At 33.3% G+C, this 23,725-nt stretch overlaps 1 protein-coding gene across 6 annotated transcripts; it reads left to right on the top strand.

The window, feature by feature from the left end:
- Positions 1-1,893: 1,893 nt before the first annotated feature.
- gne (glucosamine (UDP-N-acetyl)-2-epimerase/N-acetylmannosamine kinase) lies at positions 1,894-23,164 on the top strand. 6 transcript variants are annotated; one of them, XM_051113958.1, is made up of 14 exons: positions 1,897-2,061; positions 8,934-8,957; positions 10,399-10,607; positions 12,785-13,239; positions 13,950-14,102; positions 15,257-15,469; positions 15,599-15,686; positions 16,458-16,668; positions 18,602-18,643; positions 19,357-19,486; positions 19,565-19,786; positions 21,013-21,195; positions 22,273-22,389; positions 22,478-23,164. In XM_051113958.1, exons 3-14 carry the CDS (start codon positions 10,438-10,440, stop codon positions 22,711-22,713), a joined length of 2,220 nt encoding a protein of 739 aa, XP_050969915.1. In that variant the 5' UTR covers positions 1,897-2,061; positions 8,934-8,957; positions 10,399-10,437; the 3' UTR covers positions 22,714-23,164. The 6 variants fall into 6 exon arrangements, with proteins under 6 accessions (XP_050969905.1, XP_050969915.1, XP_050969880.1 ...); XM_051113916.1 differs by lacking the exon at positions 1,897-2,061 and adding an exon at positions 5,491-5,648; XM_051113948.1 differs by lacking the exon at positions 8,934-8,957 and having other exon boundaries at positions 1,894-2,061.
- Positions 23,165-23,725: the final 561 nt, after the last annotated feature.

Below are 23,725 nucleotides of genomic sequence, written 5' to 3'. Positions count from 1 at the left end.
ACCCCACAGTTGTTCCAAATCCGCCGGGACCATTTCGGGACCAGACATTCTGTCACGGAGTCAGACCAGAAATGAATGATCGAAATATGTCCCCGTGTAGCGCAGCGGAAAACTCAAACGCGGATACACATGAGTGAGTAGGTAAACCACGCAATTTGGTCTGAGAACGCTCCAAAATGGAGTTGGGATTTCCACCAAGAAATCTGCGTTCTCACACGCACACAAACAGGTAAATAAAGCGCTCCGAAGAGCAGAGAGATTACTCACGTGAGTTGGCGAAGAGATGGGACCTGATGTTGAGCCTCGCATGAAACTCAATGTCTGGTGCTGGATAGTCACCTACTTCCTGCTTAAATACCTGCGTGAAGTTACTTCCGGGTCCTTGTGACCTCACGTGACTCGGTTCGTGTGACAATCTATTTCAGATAAATGATGTTCGTCTGAACTTTTTATTCATCAAAGACAACTGAAAAAATTCCACTCTGCTGTTTTTAACAGCAATAATGATAATGATAATAATAATAATAATAATAAGTCTTAAAATAACAGATTTCTATCTGAATATATTTTGAAATTTTTATTTATTCCTTTGATTTCAAAGCTGAATTTTTAGCATCATTACTCCAGTCACATGATCCTTCAGAAATCAGTCTAATATCCTGATTCGCTGCTACAAAAAACATTTATTATTATTATTATTATTATTATTATGTTGAAAACAACTGAGTAGAATTTTTTTTTCAGGTTTCTTTGATGAGTAGAAAGTTCAGAAGAACAGCATGTATCTGAAATATTAATCTTTTTGTCTTTTTGTTACATTATCAAAAGCTTGGAGTCAGTGTAATTTTTGTTTTATTTATTTATTTATTTGGGGAAAAAAATGATAGAAATCAATACTTTTATTTAGCAAGAAAGCTTTAAATTGTTCAAAAATAATAATAAAGACATTTATAATGTTATAAAAGATATCTATTTCAGATAAATGATGTTCGTCTGAACTTTTTATTCATCAAAGACAACTGAAAAAATTCCACTCTGCTGTTTTTAACAACAATAATGATAATGATAATAATAATAAGTCTTAAAATAACAGATTTCTATCTAAATATATTTTGACATTTTTATTTATTCCTGTGATTTCAAAGCTGAATTTTTAGCATCACTACTCCAGTCACATGATCCTTCAGAAATCAGTCTAATATCCTGATTCGCTGCTACAAAAAACATTATAAAAAACATTATTTGTTACATTATAAATGTCTTATAAAAGTACTAATTTCTATAATTTCTTTCCAAAAAAAAACCATAATAACACTATTAATTACAATAAACATTACATTTAAATATAATAATAATATTCCACTTGGGTCCTTCTGTGCCTTTTTGTACTTAAAAATAAAAACTGTAACTGTCCACAAATTCCTCATTAACAAACAGACACAAAACCATACAAGATATTTGTCCCATTCTCTCTATTTATATATATTTCTGGTCTATTTTATGTAACCTCCATCAGCTATGGGTGAAATATTATTTTATATTATTATTTATAATATTGTTGATGGTTGCTATTACTAAAAATCTTCACATAATGTTAGAAGAATCTATGTTTAAATTACAGTAATATTTAGTTGAATGTGCTTTATTAAGGAAAGTTGTGTTTTACCGTTATATCCATGTTAATGATGAATATCAAAAAATTACAATGGTCAAGAGATTTGTTTTTGATTATACTGATGGAGATTTCAGTAAAAAAAATAATAATAAAAAAATAATAATAATATTCAATATTTAATTATTTGAATGTACAACATTTTTGCTTTTACAATACAGTCAATACTAATTCCTGTCAGTGGGTGTCAGCAGTGAGCTGTGAAGGCGCCCACTTCTCCAGTAGAAACAGAGGAAGAACCTTCTCATAAGCGCTATCGTCGTTTAGCATTGACAGCCGATTAGTCTTCCTCGGTTGGTGATTTAATAAGTATACCAGCGTTCGGTATATTCGATTCTATAACACCTGTTATCACGGAAGGGAATGTACTACAGATAATCGTGTCAAACGTAAGTAATGTGCTAACACAGCTTGCTAGCGTTTCTTAGACGAGCAGCAGCAGCGGTGTGTGTATAAAAGCACACGCGAAACTTTTCGCCACGTTACCTTTACTGTAGACTCGTCATCTGTGGTTTATTAATAACTTTATTTCACAGCTCATATAACTTTCTTGTGTAGTCAGTATTTAGGTAAGGATGATAGAAAAATACGGACTTTGTATGATCTTCCTAGTGTTTTTCTGTAACACTGTTACTACAGAATGTAGTATGTTACAAAGATGATATCAAGTGGAAAAACATTGTGTTATGGTAATATCGCAATGTATTACATGGTAAAGAAATATAGTAATAATCTTTAGGTGATACTTACAATTATATGTATACTTACACTACCACTCAGAAGTTTTTGAACAGTGTTTGTTTTTTTTAATTTTCTTTTCTCTTCTGCTTACCAAGCCTGCATTTATTTCATTAAGAGTAGATTAAAAACAGTAACAGTAACAGTTTTTGAAATATTTTTACTGTTTAAAAGAACTGTTTTCTGTTTGAAAATATTTTAAAATGTAATTTATTCTTCATCAGCATCATATATCATCATTCTATTATGCTAATTTGCTGGTCAAGAAACATTTATTATTATTATTATTATTATAATTATTGTCAATATTTAAAACAGTTGAGTATTTTTTTTTTCAGGATTCTTTGATGAATAGAAATATCCAAAGATCAACATTTATCTGAAATAAAAAGCTTTTGTAACATTATACCATTCAAAAGCAGGGTCAGTATAATTTTTATTTTATTTATTTGTTTATTTGGGAATAAAATGATAGAAATCAATACTTTTATTTAGCAAGAATGCTTTAAATTGATAAAAAAAAATGATAATAAAGACATTTATAATGTTATAAAAGATATCTATTTCAGATAAATGATGTTTGTCTGAACTTTCTATTCATCAAAGACAACTGAAAAAATTCTATTCTGCTGTTTTTAACAACAATAATGATAATAATAAATAATAATAATAACAATAATAAGTCTTGAACAGCAAATCAGCATCATTAAAATGATTTCTGAAGGATCATGTGACACTACAGACTGGAGTAATGATGCTGTGATCACAGGAATAAATTACATTTTAAAATATATTAAAATAGCTATTTTAGTAAAATAGTTATTTTAAAAAAAATCAGAATACTTGGTGAGCAGAAGTGACTTCTTTAAAAAAACATTACAAAACTTACTGTTCAAAAATGTTTGACTGGTACTGTACAATATGTAATACTTATAGCAATATATAATATATGATAAGTTAAACAACAGAGAGATAAACTGAACAAATTTCACAGGCGTTTTTCATAATGAGGGGGTCATTACCAAAAGTTGCATTGAGTATTTTGTGTATCCACCAGGTGCATTAAGTACTACCATGTGTCTCGTACTCTTGGACCGCACCAGATTTGCCATTTCTTGCTTCCTCCACTCTCCCACCAAGTCGCTTGTTCTCAAACATCTCTGGCGGGACACATTGTGATGATTGGCTGTCCTTCCTGTCACTGTTTCAGGCATCTTAAATTACAGACATAGGCGTTTTTTTCTCTAGCCAAATCTGCATTCTTCATGCCTCCTTGCAATGGGACTATGGCATTTGCACATCCAGATTCATCTAGTGCTGTTGTACTGAGAATCTATTGTGATCAAAATGGCTTTAGTCATGTGCTTGTCTCTGGTTCTGCCTGTAGAAGGCACTATTTCCCTTTGTTTTGATGGACCTGTTGTCCACTGATAAAGATGTGCCTCAGTTTCAGACGCTTGTCTGTATTATTGTGAATTATCCCAGTATCAGTGATGCAGCTTTAGGAACAGACTGCATGCAGTAGCTCTGTCTGTATGTTTTGGCTCGTCTCTCACATCTGGTTGAAGCTCTTGCCTTGATCAGCACGTTGTAAGTTTGTTTCATACCGCTTCCTCACTCGACTTAACTGGGTATGCCTTATTTGAAACTCATAGCAATGTGGTGTTAAATCTGTATTTAAATAAAGGAGCACTCCCACTGATATGGCATAGATCAATGTCAGTGGTATTCAGACAGTCTAAATTGTCAAAAGGAAAAAATTGTCAAAAGGAAAAAATTGGGATGGTCTTGGAAAGATGTGTGTAGGCACAGTAAATTCTGCTTAAGGATGTAAAAGTTGAAATGCAAACAGATACAGATCCTTGCCAACCACACCTAATTTTAATGCTCAGCACACAACACACCCCTACAGATGAAAAGATAGGAATGGCTAAAGAGATTGCAATTGCAAACAGAAGCACGCCGTACCTGTTCCGTCACTCTGAGCGTGGCGGTGACGAGTTATGAGGACGTGGCTCTTTTTCACGATGACAGAGATAGAGTATATGAGTTAAATTTTGCTTTCTTGGGTGGATCTTGGGTTGCTTCATTGAAAAGTAATTCAGAATAATGTATGATAAACAAAAATTATGTCACATTAATATTTACTATATTTACATATCAATATTATTTACTATATTAATGCATACAATATATACATATGTTAATACATTTTACATATACATTTGTTCATATTTATTCTAATGAATAAATATATTTAATTTAAAAAATGCAATTAAATGAAAAAAAATATGGTAAAGTGGCTATAATTTGAAAATATGCAAAAAATGTTGCCTTTTATGTCATTGCATATCAGCATAGCTTTCTTAGCAAGACAATATTATTTATTACATTAGTACAAAAACAGTACAATGCATATATTAATACATTTTACAAATATTATATATATACATTTATTAATGCACACACATGTATTCTAATTAATAAATACATTTAATTAATATTTTCTGAGCTATCTTTAATTTAATGAATTTATTTGTCTGTTATTTGTATTTTTAATATCCAATAACGTATAATTTAATATAGATAATTTTTGTATGTTTTTTTGGAAATTATTTGTTCATTTATTTTAAAAAATATTTATTATATTATTAGATTAGGATATTGTATATAAAAAACAACAAGTGTGTTTTTAGGTGGCTAAAAATCCCTCTGAATAAGTCTCAAGGTGCAAAAATATTGCTGTTTAGCTACAGAATATTATATATATCACAATTATGAAGGTATTTAACGGTGAAAGTGTGTTGTGGAATTATAGTAATATAATGGAATGTATATTCTTATTCATCTGCTAAAAGGAAGTAAGATGTTGATTATTACAAAGATGGATGTGTCTGTGTATGCATGCTTGGCAACAGTTGTGTGTGTGTGTGTGTGTCTATTCTCCCTGCCTTTAAACACTTTAAACTCCTTTCTGGAGTTCTGTGTATGGGACGGAAACACAATTCCTCACCCCTCTCTCAGACAGCCAATCAGTGCTCAATAGCTATTCTGACTCCGCCCTCCGCTTTGTGTGAAGCATGCAGGGCGCTGCTGTCCTCCTCCCTTTTGCCTAATGGCTGTCAGAGACACAAAATAGAGAGAGAACAGCTAGAAAAGGGCTCCGTTTGATTGAGAAAGCAGCGGGAAAGAAAACACTGCACACATTATGATGCCAGGACATGCTAAAAACCCGCACGTGAGTCAGATGCCATTTTGTCATTTGCTTTTCTTCCTCATTCCTTCTGCCTCCTTCTATCCTCTCCCTCCCCCGGTTGTAATGTTTAGTGTTCAGCTATAGTCTTGTGATGCCTTTTAGCAGGGATGATGAGTGTGTGTGAGCTGGAAGCATGCTGGGTTTCTCAGTTTCACTTAGTCGGAATGGGATTAGCGACGCGTCTTCTGATTTTTATTTTTATGTGGAGTAGATGAGGCTGGTGGGACAGATGGGCAGTGCCTTAGAATCCCTCTAGTTCATAGTAGGACAATTGTGAGAGTGATGAAGATTTCCCAAAAGGCCTAGCACTGCCTTAAACTATGCCATATGCTGTTGTAACCTCATTTTTGGGGGACACATGGGAGTTGGCCTTGAAGATGTTCTGTAGACAGTTCTTGGTAATACAGCACAGACACTGTACTGTCTGAGATCTTGTTAATGTCATACCACGAGAGTAAAATCACATGCGACTGATTCTTTGAATAAGTCATTATTCTGTGTGAAGAACCCACATACACGTCTATATAATGTCAGGTTCAGGTTACAGCACATGTACACTATCATTGAAAGTTTGTGGTCTGTAAGATTTTCTAAAAAAGTTATCATGGCTTGCACAAAAATATTAAGCGGTACAAATGTTTTCAACATTAATAAGAAATAAGAAATACCTGCTGAAAATGGAGTTATGGCTGCTGAAAATTCCCCTCACAGAAGTAAAATAAATTTTTTGTGCTGTCAAGTGATTAATCGCATCCAAAATAAATGATTTTGTTTACATAATATATATGTGTGTGTACTGTGTGCATTATGTATATATAAATACACACACACACGCATGTATATATTTAAGAAAAATGTTGTTTATATATTAAAAAACATTTATGTATAATATCAAGAATATAGTGCTGTCAAACGATTAATTGTGGCTCATTGCATCCAAAATAAAAGCTTTTGTTTACATAATTTATGTGTGTGTACTGTGCATATTCATTATGTATATATAAATATACACACATGCATGTATTATATGATGTATTATATTAAAGATAAATATGTTTATAAATTAACATTATTTATATATAATATCAGTTATTTAAATATATACATATATTTTAAAATATTTACTGTATGTGTGTGTATTTACATATACGTAATAAATATACACACATATTATGTAAACAAAAACTGTTATTTTGGATGCTATTAATCGCGTTTGACTGCACTAATATATACATGTAAATACAAGTAAATATTAAAAAAAAAATACTGTATGTGTGTATTTTTATAAATATAAATATACACAGTATACACATGTAAACAAAAAACTTTTATTATGGATGCGATTAATCACGATTAATCATTTGACAGCTTTAAAATGTATTCAAATGGTTAAAACAGTTAAATCAATTTGTATTGATATTTCATAACATTACTGTTTTTACATTTTTTTTGCTTTTCATCATAAAATACAGCCGTGGTGAGCATTAAAGGCTTACAAATATGAAAAAAATCTTAACGACCATGAAGGTAAACCGCATTGTTTTGAAATGATCTTGGCAAAAACACGGTTTTGTTGTAAAGCACACACAAGACTTGCTTCATTTCATTCATTCATTCATTTCTCCGTATGTTCATTTGGTCCAGTTTAACCAGTTTGTGTTTTCTAGCTTGATGAAAACGCTGTGACATTTCAAGTTTGAACAGTATCGTACTGCAAGACTGTATTTCTCAGTGGCACGTGATAGTGATGTTGATTTATTAGTGAAAATTATCAATTTGAGAACGCACATAATTCTGCACACCATTTGAGATTTGATTTTTGCCTTGCATTATTTAGACTAGATTTTTTTTCCTTATAAATTAAACCACTTCATCCAGTTCATATTATTCAATTTAAATGCAAAACATAGAGGCAGTGTCTTCTATGATAAAGATGTCTGAATTAAAATTAAATTTGTGTGATGTCAAGCTGGTGTAACCAGTTTGGCATTTATATTATTAGTCATAATGAACAGTAATGAAGCTGTTGCATTTTAAAACGTTATCAAAATTTTAAATGCATTGAAAAGACATTAAAAATGTTTTACATTGAAAAATATATTGATTCGGATATGCATCCATGTTCAAGCTTAAAGAAGGAAAATATTTCTTGTATTTGCTGGATACACGACTTGTCTTCAGTTTTTTTATTTAAAAATGATGTTTTTCAAAAACAAAGCCAACATGAATACACTATAGCATTTGTACGTGTCTAAGCTCATGAAACCTCTTAGACGTCTTTATTTTTTAGTTTAATGAACAATTTTAATGAGGGTTCAGCTCTCTGGTGCAACTGGTTTGTCAGGGCATTTAGTTCTGTCAGTTTACATTTGAGATGACCCAGTTTTCCTGTCATCTTTGACTTTGTGACAGAAGACGACTCAAAACACAAACTTATTTGCATTGGCCCCAGAACACACCCCTGTGGCATTCCTCTGTGTTTGGGATAGGTTTCTTTTGTAATAATGTGGAATCATTACAAAAAATGTTTTTGTGACAATAGTTATAAATCAAATCAGATTACCGCAACTATGTGCTTCGTCCCCACAAATATGTTCTCGCTGGATGGCATGCTTTTGTTTTCACAAGTATCTTTTCGCTGTGAAATCTGATCATTGTAAAGTTTATATCGTTAGTAATTGTTTAAGATGAACATTTACTGGACTGAAGCAACTACTCATTTTTAGAAAAATCAAGTTAAAAGTCAATCAAATATGATACAAGATTTGGAGAAATGGATTATATACAGAGGCCTCACTATGTCATACTACATGGGGCATAAACTATTCAGTTTCCAAAAATTCAAATTTTTTTTTTCTAACTACCTTATTATTATTATGTGTCAGGCTTTACAGAGTTAAATATAGTTTGTCTTTGGCTGGTTTGGTGATTTCCCTATAATACAGTGGGACTTTGGCCCTCATATTCATAACCACTATATTCCATGTACTTTGCTTTTGCTGCTTTCCAGTTGTGATGTTTACTTAGGCCTGTAAAACAGCTTTGAAGTCTTTAAAATGGTCAATGGTCAATGTCCAAATGCAAGTTACAAGCGTTTGTAGGCGTCTTCTGGCTTTGACAGAGCGTTTAGCAATGTGTGCTACCGGGCACAAGATTGTATTTTTGGGCAGGTCACTTTCATAATGGATGCATAGATTTATATTCCTCTATGAAGTGACATAGCAATATATACCTCTTTTCTTTCCTTATTCTGTTTTCATGCCTCAGAGTGTTCAGGTCAGGAATACTCATGTAAGTATAATCCTTCTCAGTTTGGCAACCCCTGGCATGAAAGACTTGCTCTGATTTACTGTAATACTATTTTCATTCTGTTTTCTCTTTTATGTACGCTTAAACATACACTACTGTTCAAAAGTTTGTAATTAGTACTTTTTTTATTTTTGAAAGAAGTCTCTTATGGTCACCAAGGCTGCTTTTATACTGTTAAAAACTAAGGCTGGGTTAAAAAAAAATATTGATTTTTCTCTTTTTTTTTTAATCCTTTTTTTTAACCGATTCTCATTTTTACGAAACTATATTGATTCTTAAATCCCGAAAATCAATTAGTCTAGCCTATTTTAGCGCGCCACCCGTCCAATAAATCACAGTAAGCTTTGTGCTTTATTATTTCTGGTATGAAACAAATTGGCCGATTTCAAATTCTGTCCTTTTTATCACAGTATTCAAACAATAAATGCCATTTTGGCAGTGTTTAATGTGGAGTGACGGATCGTTGTATCGTCTCAATTAAAAATTAACTAATAATATATGCACCATATAACATATTCATTATAATTTTTTACTGTTATTCAATGCTTAATTTATGTTTGAATAAATCATTTTTTATGACAGCCACCTTTTAAATGTTTATATTTCATAAAACGAATTGGAGTAAAAATATAATTATGTAATTGTAACTTTATTATAAACTTAATTGAGTGTGATTTAAGTGTTTAGTAACTTTTTAATTTTCATTATTATGGTAATGTAGTACCAGCTGACTCTCATGTGTATTTTCCAGCATTAGTATTTTTTTTTCCCTTGAGAAAATATTGCATTTACTATACCTCATATATATGTCCATATAAATTGATATTGAATTAAATCAAATTGGCATTTGCAAGCTTGTGAATCAGAATTCCATCGAATTGTGTAATTTGTGTCAAAACCCAACCTTACTAAAAACTGGAAAATCATAAAATATTATTTTTTTTCTTTTCTAATATATTTTAAAGGTTTTTATTTATTTGTTTTTTTTTTTAGAATTATTTGATTAATAGAAAGCAGCATTTATTTGTAATAGAAACCTTTTGTAATATTATAAATGTGTTAAAAAAAATTATATATATATATATATATATATATATATGTGTGTGTATATATATATATATATAGGGGGTGGTCTTTTGAACGGTAGTGTGTAAAACCTATATCAGTTTTCAATCTGGAATGCTGATTGGTCAGTACAGGATTCGAGTTGTGCTGAAATGCACTATACCGTAGTAATATCTGTTAACTTTAGTTTACATGTCAGGGACTTCTTGTCTTCTAGTGGAAGGATGGCAATGATTTTCTTATGTAGTAACTGTTTTGCAAAAGTGTGACTAAGCTGTGACTAAATTTGCATATTTGTTCTTCTTCATCATACATTCTCAGAATACTGTAAACATTTTTAATCATGTTCCTCATTTAGGAACTTTACTATCTGAAGACCCAGCAAGCACAGGGGAAGATGGAGCAATCAGAGAAGGGGTTAAAGCAACGTCTACGTGTGTGCGTGGCCACCTGTAACAGAGCGGACTACTCTAAACTCGCACCCATCATGTTCGGCATCAAGTCTCACCCTGAAATATTTGACCTGGAAGTGGTGGTGCTGGGTTCGCATCTCATTGACGATTACGGGTAAGACTGCTCGATTAGAGTTACTCAAAATAAATTAGTTTTGTCTTTCCGATCCCGAAATGCTTTTGCTGCTTCTATGGAAAAAAAATGTTCTTCAAATTTGCTTTTTGTGTTCCATGGAAGAAAGTAAGTTCTACATGTTTGAATTGTGACATGAGGGTGAGTAACTGATGACAGAATTATCATTTAGCAGCGAACTGTTTCTTTAAACAGATCCTGATCCGTATTGGCCTGTAAGTTAGGTGATAACTTCTCATAGCTGTAATGTAAAGAACAAGGTAAGCCATAGGTCCAGTAACTCTGTCTTCATTTGGGTTTAAGAGCTTCAGAACGTGAATCAGCACTATTTGTCACTGTTTCCATGGAAATGTTGGAATGCAGCTCTTGACGGTTGGAGTTTGGCTCTCACAGTGGGCTGCTGCTGGTGGCTAGAAACCATTGTCTTTTATCAATGAAGCCAAACCAGCCTTGACTCCTCCATGGGTCATGTAAACTTAACATTACCCACTGGGAGCAAAGACTCTCTTTTTCAAAGCAAATGAACAACAGGCTGTCTGTTACCATTTGGACTTTCTACATCATTTCTGTCTGATGCTAAATACTAAATATAAAATTAAATTTGAAAATTGGCTTGAAATGTTCACTGTAACTTACAGCTACATTGTTGTAATTTTTGCATGCTGAATTCCAATTGATCTTCTGTCTTGAATTTATTTGCATACTGAATTGTGATGGATCTTTCTTGCTCTTTGATGCATATTAAAGCTACAACAACTAATCATTAAATCACTATTATTAATCATTAATGAAAACAATTTACAACATGACTTACACTACCAGTCGAAAGGTTTTTTTTAATGTTTTTTAAAGTCTCTTCTGCTCACCAAGCCTGCATTTATTCGATCCAAAGTACAGCAAAAACTGTAACATTTTTAAATATGTTTGGTATTAACAATAACTGTTTTCTAGTTAAATATATTAAAAAATGCAATTCATTCCTATGATTTTAAAGCTTAATTTTTAGCGTCATTACTTCAGTCACATGATCCTTTAGAAATCATTCTGATATTCTGATTTTCTGCTCAATTTTTATTAGTATTATGATTATTATTATTATGTTGAAAACAACTGAATAGAATTTTTTCAGGTTTCTTTGATGAATAGAAAGTTCAGAAGAGCAGCATTAATTTGAAACTAAAATCTTTTGTAACATTATAAATGTCTTTATCATCAATTTTGATCAATTTGAAGCATCCTTGCTAAATAAAAGTATTAAGTATTAAAAGTATTAAAGTATTAAAAAAAACATTATACTGACTCCAAGCTTTTTAATTGTATAGTGTATAATGTTACAAAAGCTTTTTCTTTCAAATAAATGCTGATCTTTGGATCTTTCTATTTATCAAAGTATCCTAAAAAATGTACTCAACTGTTTTAAATATTGATAATAATAATAATAAATAAATAAAAATGTTTCTTAAACAGTAAATCAGTGTATTAGAATGATTTCTGAAAAAAACATGTGAAACTGAAGACTAGAGTAATGATGCTAAAAATGTAGCTTTGATCACAAATAAATTACATTTTAAAATAGTAAAAATATTTCTTTTTTTTTTTTTTTTTTTTTTTTCTTTTTTTTTGCTGTAGTTTGGATCAAATAAATGCAGGCTTGGTGAGCAGAAGAGACTTACTGTTCAAAAACTTTTGACTGGTAGTGTCAAAGTTGTCTGAAACATTAGAATGCATCCTATTAAAGGGATTGTTCACCCAAAAATGAAAATTCTGTCATTACTTACTCCCCCTCATGTCATTCTAAACCCGCAAGACCTTCGTTCATCTTTGGAACACAAATTAAAATATTTTTGATGAAATCCAAAAGTTTTCTAACCCTGCATAGACAGCAACACAACTACCACGTTCAAGGCCCAGAAAGGTAGTAAGGACATTGTTAAAATAGTTCATGTGACATCAGCTGTTCAACCGTAATGTTATGAAGCTACGATAATACTTTTTGTGCACAAAGAAAACAAAAATAACAACTTAACTTTATTCAACAACTACTTCTTTTCTGTCAGTCCTCGCTGCACATTCACAAGAGTACCGCAATGCATGCATGTGATGCTGCTGATGCACAAGCTTGTGTAATTAATTAAGTATTTTCTTTATCTCTTTTCCAGAAACACGTTCCGTATGATTAAACAGGATGAGTTTGATATCAGCTCTAAGTTGCACACCATTGTTCGTGGTGAGGACGAAGCTGCCATGGTGGAGTCCGTGGGTCTCGCGCTCGTGAAGCTTCCCGACGTACTTCAGCGTCTCGCTCCTGACATTCTGCTCATTCACGGTGACCGTTTTGACGCTCTGGCCTTGGCCACGGCAGCGGCTCTAATGAACATTCGCATTTTGCACCTGGAAGGTGGAGAAGTGAGCGGAACCATTGATGATTCCATTCGCCACGCCATCTCCAAACTGGCACACTATCACGCCGTCTGCACGCGCTCGGCCGAGAGACACCTCATCTCTATGTGCGAAGACCACTCTCGCATTTTATTGGCAGGTTGCCCGTCATACGACAAGCTGCTTTCCGCCCACCAACGAGACGATTATACAGATATCATCAAGTCGTGGCTTGGTATGTCCTATGATTGAGACTATGCAATCAAAACAGCACATAACTAATTTTAAAGGAATAGTTCACCCAACAATTAAAATTACCCTATGATTTATTCGCCCTCAAGCCATCCTAGGTGTATATATGACTTTATTCTTTCAGACGAATACAGTCGGAGTTATATTAAAAAATGTCCTGGCTTTTCCAAGCTTTATAATGGCAGTGAATGGCTGTTGAGATTTTGAAGTCCAATGAAGTGCATCCATCCATTATAAGAAGTGCTTCAAATGGCTCGGGGGGTTAATAAAGGCCTTCTGAAGTGAAACGATGTGTACAATAGTTAGCGGAAACTAGAGGTTATGGTTTATAAAGTTTTAAATATGGATATTTTTCTTACATAATTTCATCGATCCACTTCAGAAGGCCTTTATTAACCCTCCGGAGCCATGTGGAGTAATTTTTATGATGGATGGGTGCACTTTATTGGACTTCAAAATCTCAACAGCCATTCACTGCCATTATAAAGCTTGGAAGAGCCAGAACATTTTTTATATTTCTCCGACTGTGTTCATCTGAAAGAAGAACGTCATATACACCTGGAATGGCTTGAGGGCGAGAAAATAAGGGTGAATTTTCATTTTTTGGGTGAACTATCCCTTTAAGTTTGTTAAAAGCTACTATCGCTATCCTTTATGGGTATGTGATGTTTTTTGTTTTTTTTCCTTAAACAGGGGATGATGTGAAGGAAGAGAACTATATTGTAGCTCTGCAGCATCCTGTTACCACAGACATCAAGAATTCCATTAAGATCTATGAGTTAATGCTGGATGCCCTCATCTCCTTCAACAAGAGAACTCTCATTCTCTTCCCAAATATTGATGCAGGTCAGTTATTATCTGTTTTTTCTTTCTTCTGTCTGATGTTTCTCAGTTTTTTTCCCCACTTTCCCCACTGTTAACATTATATATACACTTTTGTTTCCTGAGTACAGCTACAGTTTCTCTCAGATTCAAGGGCTTTATGTGACCCTCAGTTTTTTATCAGCAGTGTAAGATAACTTACAAGGGCTTTAGAAACAGACAAAACACTTTAGCAGTTTGTTTAGAGTTTGGTGTTAATGATAGTTAGACACTACTGAAGCAGCAGTCAAAGCAGAGTTGCTGTTTCTTCCGTTGAATGGAAGTGTTTACAGAAACACAGGAGGGAGCGGGTGGCGTGACCAAAAATGTGTATCATAGTATGAGTAATTTTATGTTAATAGTTAAAATATAGTTGTTTTTTCAACTACAGTGAAAAAAATCAGAAACAAAAAAATGCAGACACAATATAATCAATGTTATTTTAGGCAAGGCAAGGCAAGGCAAGTTTATTTATATAGCACATTTCATACACAGAGGTAAAATAATCATAAAAAATAATCATAAAAACAATAATAAAAACAATCACAAAAAAGGAAGTAGAACAATCATAAAAACAATGATCATAACAATTATATTATTATATTTACCAGTATTATTTCAGTATTACTTATACTATTTAAGTATTTATTCATATTTTAAATTAGCTTTTAGTTTGGCATTTTTCATATAGTTTTCATTTTAAATTTGGTTTAGATTTTAGTTTTGAGGTTTTTGTTTTTTAATATTTCTATTTAGCTTTATTTTTTTGTTGTAGTTGTAATAATTTTAGTACTTCTACAAAAATGTATTTCTGTTAGTTGCCAAGAAAATGTTTTTTTCTAATATTTCTTTAGTTTTATTTAAGCTTATTTAAACATTTTTTAGTAGTTTAAGTTAATAACACTAAATATAATGTATCATAATTGTAGTTTAATTTGAATGTAAACTGAAAAAAAAATGGAATTATAACTCTTACGAGCCAGACATTCGAAATAAATGTTTAAAAAACTTTACCAGTTGAAACAATCCACAGTGAACAGGAATTCTTCCTTGAATTAATTCTCTGAATAAATGCTACAGAAGTGTAATAGAATTTTGCCCCATTAATACCGTACTGCTTTGTGTTTTGTGTCATGTAGGCAGTAAGGAAATGGTTCGTGTGATGAGGCGGCTGGGAATCGAGCAGCATCCGAACTTCCGTGCGGTAAAGCATGTTCCGTTTGAACAGTTCGTCCAGCTGGTGGCACATGCCGGCTGCATGATCGGGAACAGTAGCTGTGGCGTTCGTGAGGCCGGAGCGTTCGGAACACCTGTCATTAACCTGGGAACCCGCCAGACGGGTCGAGAAACAGGTGAGATTATGAATATGAATTACCGAGCTTTACAGAGGAGATTAAGGCAGTATGTTGAATCTGTAACTGAGTGTTTAAACTTTTAGTTTAATGGATCAGGTTTACAAATCCATGTTTTTTTTGGAATAGGGGAAAATGTCCTACATGTGCGAGATGCAGACAAGCATAATAAAATATACCATGCCCTGCAGCTGCAGTTTGGAAAACGCTACCCTTGGTAATGAATTTTTATATATTATGATAAAAAAACATTTTTTTTAATTTATATTTATTATTCTTTTTATTATTAATATTTTAATAAAAAAATAAATACATTTAACTACACATTTATTTTAGTATTTTCAGTTGTCAGTTAAATTTTATGTCAAGTTTTAGGTTTTTTTTTTTTCTATTTTTTTTTATTCTATTGAGGATTTATTTTTCCATTTTATTTAGTAACTAGTACTAATTTAGTTTGCAATTTAGTAATTTTAGTACTTCAACTGGAACTTGTTTATTTCTGTGAGTTGTCAATGCTACACATTTAAGACAACTGTAATTTTTTTTAGTTTATTTTTAATACAAATATAAATATATTTTAATTAATTTATAATAGTGTTAGTTAACAACACTGAATTTAATATAGAATTTAAGCTTATGAGTGAATATCAATTTATTTTATTTCAGTTAGTTACCAAGGCAACTTATGCTTTCCATCTCATATTTAAATTCTTTTTTTTTTTTTTCAGCTTTATTTGAATTAATGAAAACAATATTTAATAGTTTTAGTTAACAATACAAACACTGGCCTAATTTATTCATAAACCGATATCATGCAAGCTGATTTATCAGCCATTATTTAGCATATTTGATTTTTAATTAAATCATCACATATTATTGTAGTTAAATAAATTGGCTGATTTTTGGCCATTTTTAGATAACTCAAATGTAACATAACAGTAAACTCAGCCCCTTAACATGGCCTGTGTGTTCTGGCTTTGTCCACTAGCTCCAAGATCTACGGTGATGGAAATGCGGTCCAGCGCATCTTGAAGTTCATGCAGTCCATTGACCTTTCTGAGCCACTACAGAAAAAGTTCTGTTTCCCGCCGGTGAAAGAGTGCTTCTCTCAAGATATCGACCACATTTTGGAGACACAAAGTGCCCTTGCTGTAGACCTGGGGGGGACAAACTTGCGTGTCGCCATCGTCAGTATGAAGGTATGCAGAGCAAACCTCTTGAGACAGGTGTTGAGATCCAATTCAGCTGTTACAAGATGCAGGACGTGCTCCATGTTCTCAGTACAGCTGTGTTTGCTTATGGCATCTGTGTGTTTGCCAGATTGTGACGTGTTTTATGCAGCAGGATGTGCAGCACTTATGTAAATATTTCATCAATCCGACACACAAGTCTGACTAAAGCCAACAGTGGCAGGTTTGATCAGAAGGGTTGTTTGTAATCAGCTCTTTCTGTGTGTGTGTATGAATGTTTTAAAGGTGACATATCATGAAAATTTGATGTTTTTGGTGTTTAAGTGCTATAATCGGGTCCCCAGTGCATCTACCAACCCAGAAAATGTGACAAAGAACAACCCAGTAAATTTTTTTTGGTAAACCTATCTCTGTAAGCTTGTGAAAAAACGAGCTGCTCAGATTTCGCTCCCCGTGACGTGGACTGTTTCCACCCATGGCGCCGTCATTTAGTTTTCGCAAGCGACAATGGTGTACCAGTACTAACGCCATGGCAAAAGTTTGAGTAAAGCAAACTGTTGTTGGCTGTTCTCTCAGCCTCAGAGGAGATGAGAACAGTGGATTTATTGATTTATTTACGTATATTACGCCGCTGCCACACAAATCTAATATAAGCATGTGATTTCTTTTCCAGCTGTTTACCTTCACAGACATAACCAAGTGTTTTTGCAACTCATGTGTTTTTAACTTAAACTTATTTGTATTTGAAAGTTTAAGCGCAATAAGACGTGAATCACTGATGCGATACTGTAGCTGACAGCTACATGGTTACAGTTTTATCTCTAATAGTAAAGTAGTTCATGAACTCATTACTGCTGTGCTGTTGGTAAATGCCAACGCCTGTTGATGCTTTCTTTTAACCTAGATTGTGACAGGACAAACCAGAATTGATAGGAAGCGAAGTGGGAGAGAGAGTGGGGGTGGGATCGGGAAAGGTCCTCGAGTGGGGACTTGAACACGGGATGCCCGGAGCGCAACAGCGCTGTATGTCGGCACACTGCCCACAAGGCTATTGGCGCCGACAGATGCTTTATTTTCATTAATTTAGCCACTGTATTGAATAAATATATGGGGTTGTGTTTGTTTTCCTCTTAAAGAGACAAAAAATAATCAGATCTAGCCGTTTTTAATGCTTTTCTGTAGGAGAAGGTACTTTCCCACCATGCAATATGAAATACCTCTAGTTTTGTTTTCTAGAGAATCGCCAATAACTGGAGTCCTTTAATCAGGTTTCTCAGTGGGTGTGCCACTAAGTGGGCAGAACCTGTGTGATGTTTTGATCGGAGCGGAAAAACGGTCACCCATATGTGTATGCTCAGAAAACCCTAGATCAGAAGTTTAAGCTAATATTGTTTAAAATGCATCATTTCAGCATGATAAACATGATAATTAAAACTAAACAGATGGTTTTTTTTTTTAGCAGAGTATCTGGCGTAGTAGCTGTACATGCACAGCCCTATTCTGAAAAAAAAAAAAGGGGGGGGTAGGCAGCAGCTCATTTACATTTAAAGAGATATACACGAAAACAGCGTGTTTCTGCGTCCACTCAAAATAGGCATTTTCAAAATGATAAAATAATCTATCTGTGGGGTATTTAGACCTAAAACTCAGAGACACATTCTGGGGACACCCGAGACTTATATTACATCTTGTAAAAAGGGCCATAATAGGTCTCCTTTAAAACAGAAAATATCCATTTAAAAATCTCAAAGTCCGTTCATAATTCTTCTCAAAATTAGTGTCAGCCAGTTTGTTGTGTTGGCTGATATATTCACCTGTTAGTTTATAAACATTATATATGTGGTACTTGTGCTCAAACTGTCTAAAATAATAAAGTAAGTTCCACCTATATTTGAATGTCTACTTAAATGCTGCAATTTGACCAGGTGTTTTATTGGTTTAGGTGTATAACTATCACATGGTCCATACTTCCAGTGATGGAGAGGTACAGGTTCAAGACAAATGATCAAATCAAATATATAAAAGCAAAAATATATCAATCTGTGGTAGCAAGGAGAGATTATTGGTATCCTTTTTTTTTAATTTGCATGCATTAAAATGAACATTCAAAAGTATTGGGTATATAAAGGTCTCTTGTGCTCACCAAGGTTGCATTTATTTGATCAAAAATACAGACAAAAATGTAATATTGTGAATTAATTTTAAAATTAAAAACATTTTTGTATATAATATGCGTTTTAATATATTTAAAAATGTAATTTTTTTCCTGTGATGCAAAGCTGAACTTTCAGCATCATTATTCATTACACATTTTTTAATAAGTTGATTTGGTGCTCAAACAGCTCTTATTATTTAAGCAAAAAACAATTGTCATTATCAAGAAACATTTCAATAATCGTCAGTTTTGTGGCTTGATTTTTTTGTGCTATATTTTTTTTGTTCAATAGGAACTCTGAAATAAAAATCTTTTGTACCATTAATGTCTTTACTGTCACTTTTGATCAATTTAATGCATCCTTGCTGAAAGTATTAATTTATTTAGAAATAAAATGAGAATTTGTTGAATGGTAGTATATATCTTGCGGAACATAATTGGGCTAAGAAATTAAAGTTGAAATAATTTACAGTGTCATTTTTCCTGCAGAATTTTATTGTGGTGGTTTAATAGCAAGTTGTATGTATGTGCTTGTCTTTCAGGGTAGGGTGGTTAAGAAATATACCCAGTTGAATCCTAAGACGTTTGAGGAGAGGATAGAGCTGATGCTGACCATGTGCAAACAGGCCATGGCTGACGCTGTTCACCTCAACTGCAGAATCCTGGGTGTTGGTATGTCTACATTTGTCCTGCGTCTTTTTTTAATGTGTCTATAAATTTACTCACTCATTCGCTGTCTATTTCGTTCAGGTGTAAGCACAGGGGGGCGTGTGAACCCACAAGATGGGATAGTCCTCCACTCCACCAAGCTAATAAACGAGTGGAGTTCAGTGGACATCCGCACGCCTCTTTCTAGCGCCCTTCATCTCCCTGTGTGGGTCGATAATGACGGCAACTGCGCCGCCCTTGCTGAGAGGAAGTTTGGCCATGGGAAAGGCGTGGAGAACTTTGTCACCATTATCACTGGAACCGGTCTGTCCCTTTTATTTGCATCTTTTACTTCTAGTTGCTGGGGTGGTGGGTTTTCCCTTTGTTTGATAAAGCAAACAAATTACACCTAACAGACATTGGAATTAAAGCAGTCAGACTGGTCACACTGGTTATTTAGGTTACTACAATCTTACTGTTTTTAACCTTTGTCATGCAGCCACCTTCCCCTTCTTTTTTTTTTTTTTGAAAATGTTACAGCTTAAGTCTTTTTGTCTAAATTACACTACCAGTCAAAAGTTTTTGAACAGTAAGATTTTTATTGTTTTTAAAGAAGTCTCTTCTGCTTACCAAGCGTGCATTTATTTGATCCAAAGTACAGCAAAACAGTACAATTTTTAAATATTTTTACTATTCAAACTGTTTTCTATTTGAATATATTTTAAAATGTAATTTATTCATGTGATCAAAGCTGCATTTTCAGCATCATTACTCCAGTCTTCAGTGTCACATGATCCTTCAGAAATCATTCTAATATGCTGATTTGCTGTTCAAAAAGCATTTATTAGTATTATTTTATCAATGATTAAAGTGGTTGAGTACATTTTTTTTTTTCAGGATTCTTTCATGAATAGAAAGATCCAGCATTTAGCTGAAATAATAGCTTTTGTAACATTATACACTCTACTATTTAAAGGTAATGATAAAAACATTAATAATCTTATTTCTATTTCAGATAAATGCTGTTCTTCTGAACTTGCTATTTATCAAAGAAACCTGAAAAATTTCTACTTAGCTGTTTTCAACATCATCATCATAATAATAATAATAATAATAAATGTTTTTGAGCAGCAAATCAGAATATTATAATGATTTCTGAAGGATCATGTGACTGGAATAATGATGGTAAAAATTCAGTTTTGAAATCACAGAAATGAATTATATTTTAAAATATAAATATAAATATTTTTTTAAATATATACGTACACACGTATATTATACAAACACACACTTTTATTTTGCGATTAATGATTAATCAAGTCATGTGGCAGTAATTTGAATCTTTATCTGGGAATGAACCAGGAAACAATGTGAAAAAATGGTTTCTCTTTAACTATTACAGGTGTGTTTACAGTGTATATGTACATACATCAAACAGATTTCTAGCATGTAACTGCATAAATAAAGACTAAAACTGATATAATCATTACTTATATTCGACTTCTGTGATTCTGCCTGGAATTACCTTTGCCTTGCATTTGTATGTGCAGGAATTGGAGGTGGTATAATCCAGCATAATGAACTGATCCACGGCAGTACGTTTTGCGCGGCGGAACTGGGACACATCGTGGTCTCATTGGAAGGACCAGAGTGCATGTGTGGGGGCCACGGCTGCATAGAGGCCTACTCCTCAGGTCTCGCCCTGCAGAGAGAAGCCAAGAGACTTCATGACGGTGAGGCAGTCAACAGTTACACTCAAACACGCTTATCAGCCTCGCCCACACTGTCGCATTGTTTCATTTGATAGTGAACAACTAAACTGGTTTATGTTCTTGTAAAACGTCACCGTTAACAGTGACGTAAACCCTCGCTATTGTTTTATTTGTCTGAACATGTAATTTCCTTTCATCAGACCTCATATTTTGCAAGAAGCCTTTATCTATACGTTCTTTAAAGACAAAAATAGACCCAGCCCTGATATGACAAACAGTGTGGTTTTTATTGTTAGCTGACAATGCACCGTAAGAGCAGCGACACCTACTAACGTTTTTCTGTAGTGTGGCAGTGTCAAAAATGTGATGGATGTCATGTTCATTTATTTTAGTGACGGTTTATTTGAATTTATGTTTCACAATAAGGTTCCACTGAATTACCAGTACATTCATAACAATAAAAAAAAATTGTTTTATATGCACTACCAGTAAAACGTTTTTGAACAGTAAGATTTAAACATTTAAATAAAAACATGTATTATTATTTATTAATAATTAATCATTTATTATTATTATTTATTCATTTACTATTATGTTGAAAATGGCTGAGTAGATTTTTTTTTAGGTTTCTTTGATGAATAGAAAGTTCAGAAGAACAGCATTTTAAGTATTGATGATAATATTAATAAAAATAAAAAATGTTTCTCGAACAGCAAATCACCATATTAAAATGATTTCTGAAGGATCATGTGATAGGAGTAATGATGCTAAAAAATTAGCTTTAATCACAGGAATAAATTACAGTTTAAAATATATTCAAATAGAAAGTAGTTATTTGAATAGTACAAATATTTCACAATATCACTGTTTTTTCTGTATTTTGGATCAAATAAATGCAGGCTTGGTGAGCAGAAGAGACTTAAAAAAAAAACTTTCAAAAGTTCAAAAACTTTTGACTGGTAATGTGTATATAATTCAGAATCAGTAAATAATAGTAACATCCTACGGTTGGGTTTGTAATAGAAGAGCTGTGCATAAGAAATGTTGCCAGGTTAAAGTAAAACATTGTAATTATGTTTCTTTCATGTTCGATGACAGAGGACTTGCTGATGGTGGATGGAATGACTATAAATAACAAAGAACAGGTGAACGCTGTTCATCTCATCAATGCGGCTCGCCTTGGCAACTCCAAAGCTGAAAGTGTACTTCACACCGGTAAGATGCACATTCGAGTACGTGTTATTTTCAAACAGATTTGTAGTGAAGAAAAGCACTGACAGCCTCTTTTTCTGTTCCCTAACAGCGGGGACTGCCCTGGGTTTGGGCATCGTGAACATCCTGCACATGATCAACCCGTCTCTGGTGATCCTGTCTGGTGTCCTGGCGGTGCATTACGAGAATCCAGTTCGTCAGGTGATCAGCCAGCGTGCTCTCGTCTCAGCGCAGAAGACCAAGGTCATGGTATCTGAGCTTGAGGATCCCGCACTGCTGGGTGCCGCCAGCATGGTACTGGACTATACCACCCGCCGTACCTACTGAAAGAGCTCGAAAACCAAGGAACCAATCTGTTATAGACTTAAAGACCGAGGGCCAATCACGTGCTATGTCCATGTGACCTGAACATTTTTATTTGTCTAGTTTTTACTATAGTCACATTTAAGCACTATATTATTTGGGATCAAGTATCTGATTTTGAAAAATGGTTTAAGTATGTGAAGGATGGTTTTATTTAATATTGTACAGTGGAACTAGGGAACTAGTTGTTACAGAGAGGCTGCTGTGATTTTATTGCCCGCTCTGTCATTGTCTTTCTTTCTATTGTTTGCATTTTTCACAAAGATAGTCTTATTCTCCTTTGCGCCTTACGCTGATCTCTTGTCAAGCCTTTGTCTTCAGAGCACCATGTGTTTATGACTACACTAATTTAATATTTAATTAAATTACGAAAATTGTTAACATTGTATGCACATTAAAAATTATTGAAAACAAACTTTCCTTTTATTGCCTGTAAATTGTTTTAATATATTAATATAATATGTCACCCTGGACCACAAAACCAGTCGTAAGTTGCACAGGGGTATATTTGTAGCAATAGCCAACAATACATTGTATGGGTCAAAATTACCAATTTATGAAAGATCATGTTCCATGAACTGTGAATATATCAAAACTCATTTTTTGATTAGGAATATATGCTAAGAACTTCATTTGGACAACTTTAAAGCCGGTTTTCACAACATTTTATTTATTTATTTATTTTTGCACCCTTTTTGCATATTTCCAGATTTTCAAGTAGTTGTTTCTCAGCCAAATATTGCCTGGTAAATAGAAAGGTCCAAAGATCAGCATTTATCTGAAATAAAAAGCTTTTGGAACATTATACACTATACCATTCAAAAGCTTGGAGTCACCTAATTTTTCTTTTTTTTTTTTTTGGGAAAGAAATTATAGAAATGAATACTTTTATTTATGATCAAACGTGGCATTTGTAATGTTACAAAAGTTTTCTATTTCAGATAAATGCTGTTATTCTGAACTTTGTGTTCATTAA

Source organism: Labeo rohita, chromosome 1 (genome assembly GCF_022985175.1).
Source record: "Labeo rohita strain BAU-BD-2019 chromosome 1, IGBB_LRoh.1.0, whole genome shotgun sequence".
Taxonomy (NCBI): Eukaryota; Metazoa; Chordata; class Actinopteri; order Cypriniformes; family Cyprinidae; genus Labeo; species Labeo rohita.
The sequence above is the reverse complement of the archived record's forward strand: the minus strand, read 5'-3'. Positions and strand labels throughout refer to the sequence as shown.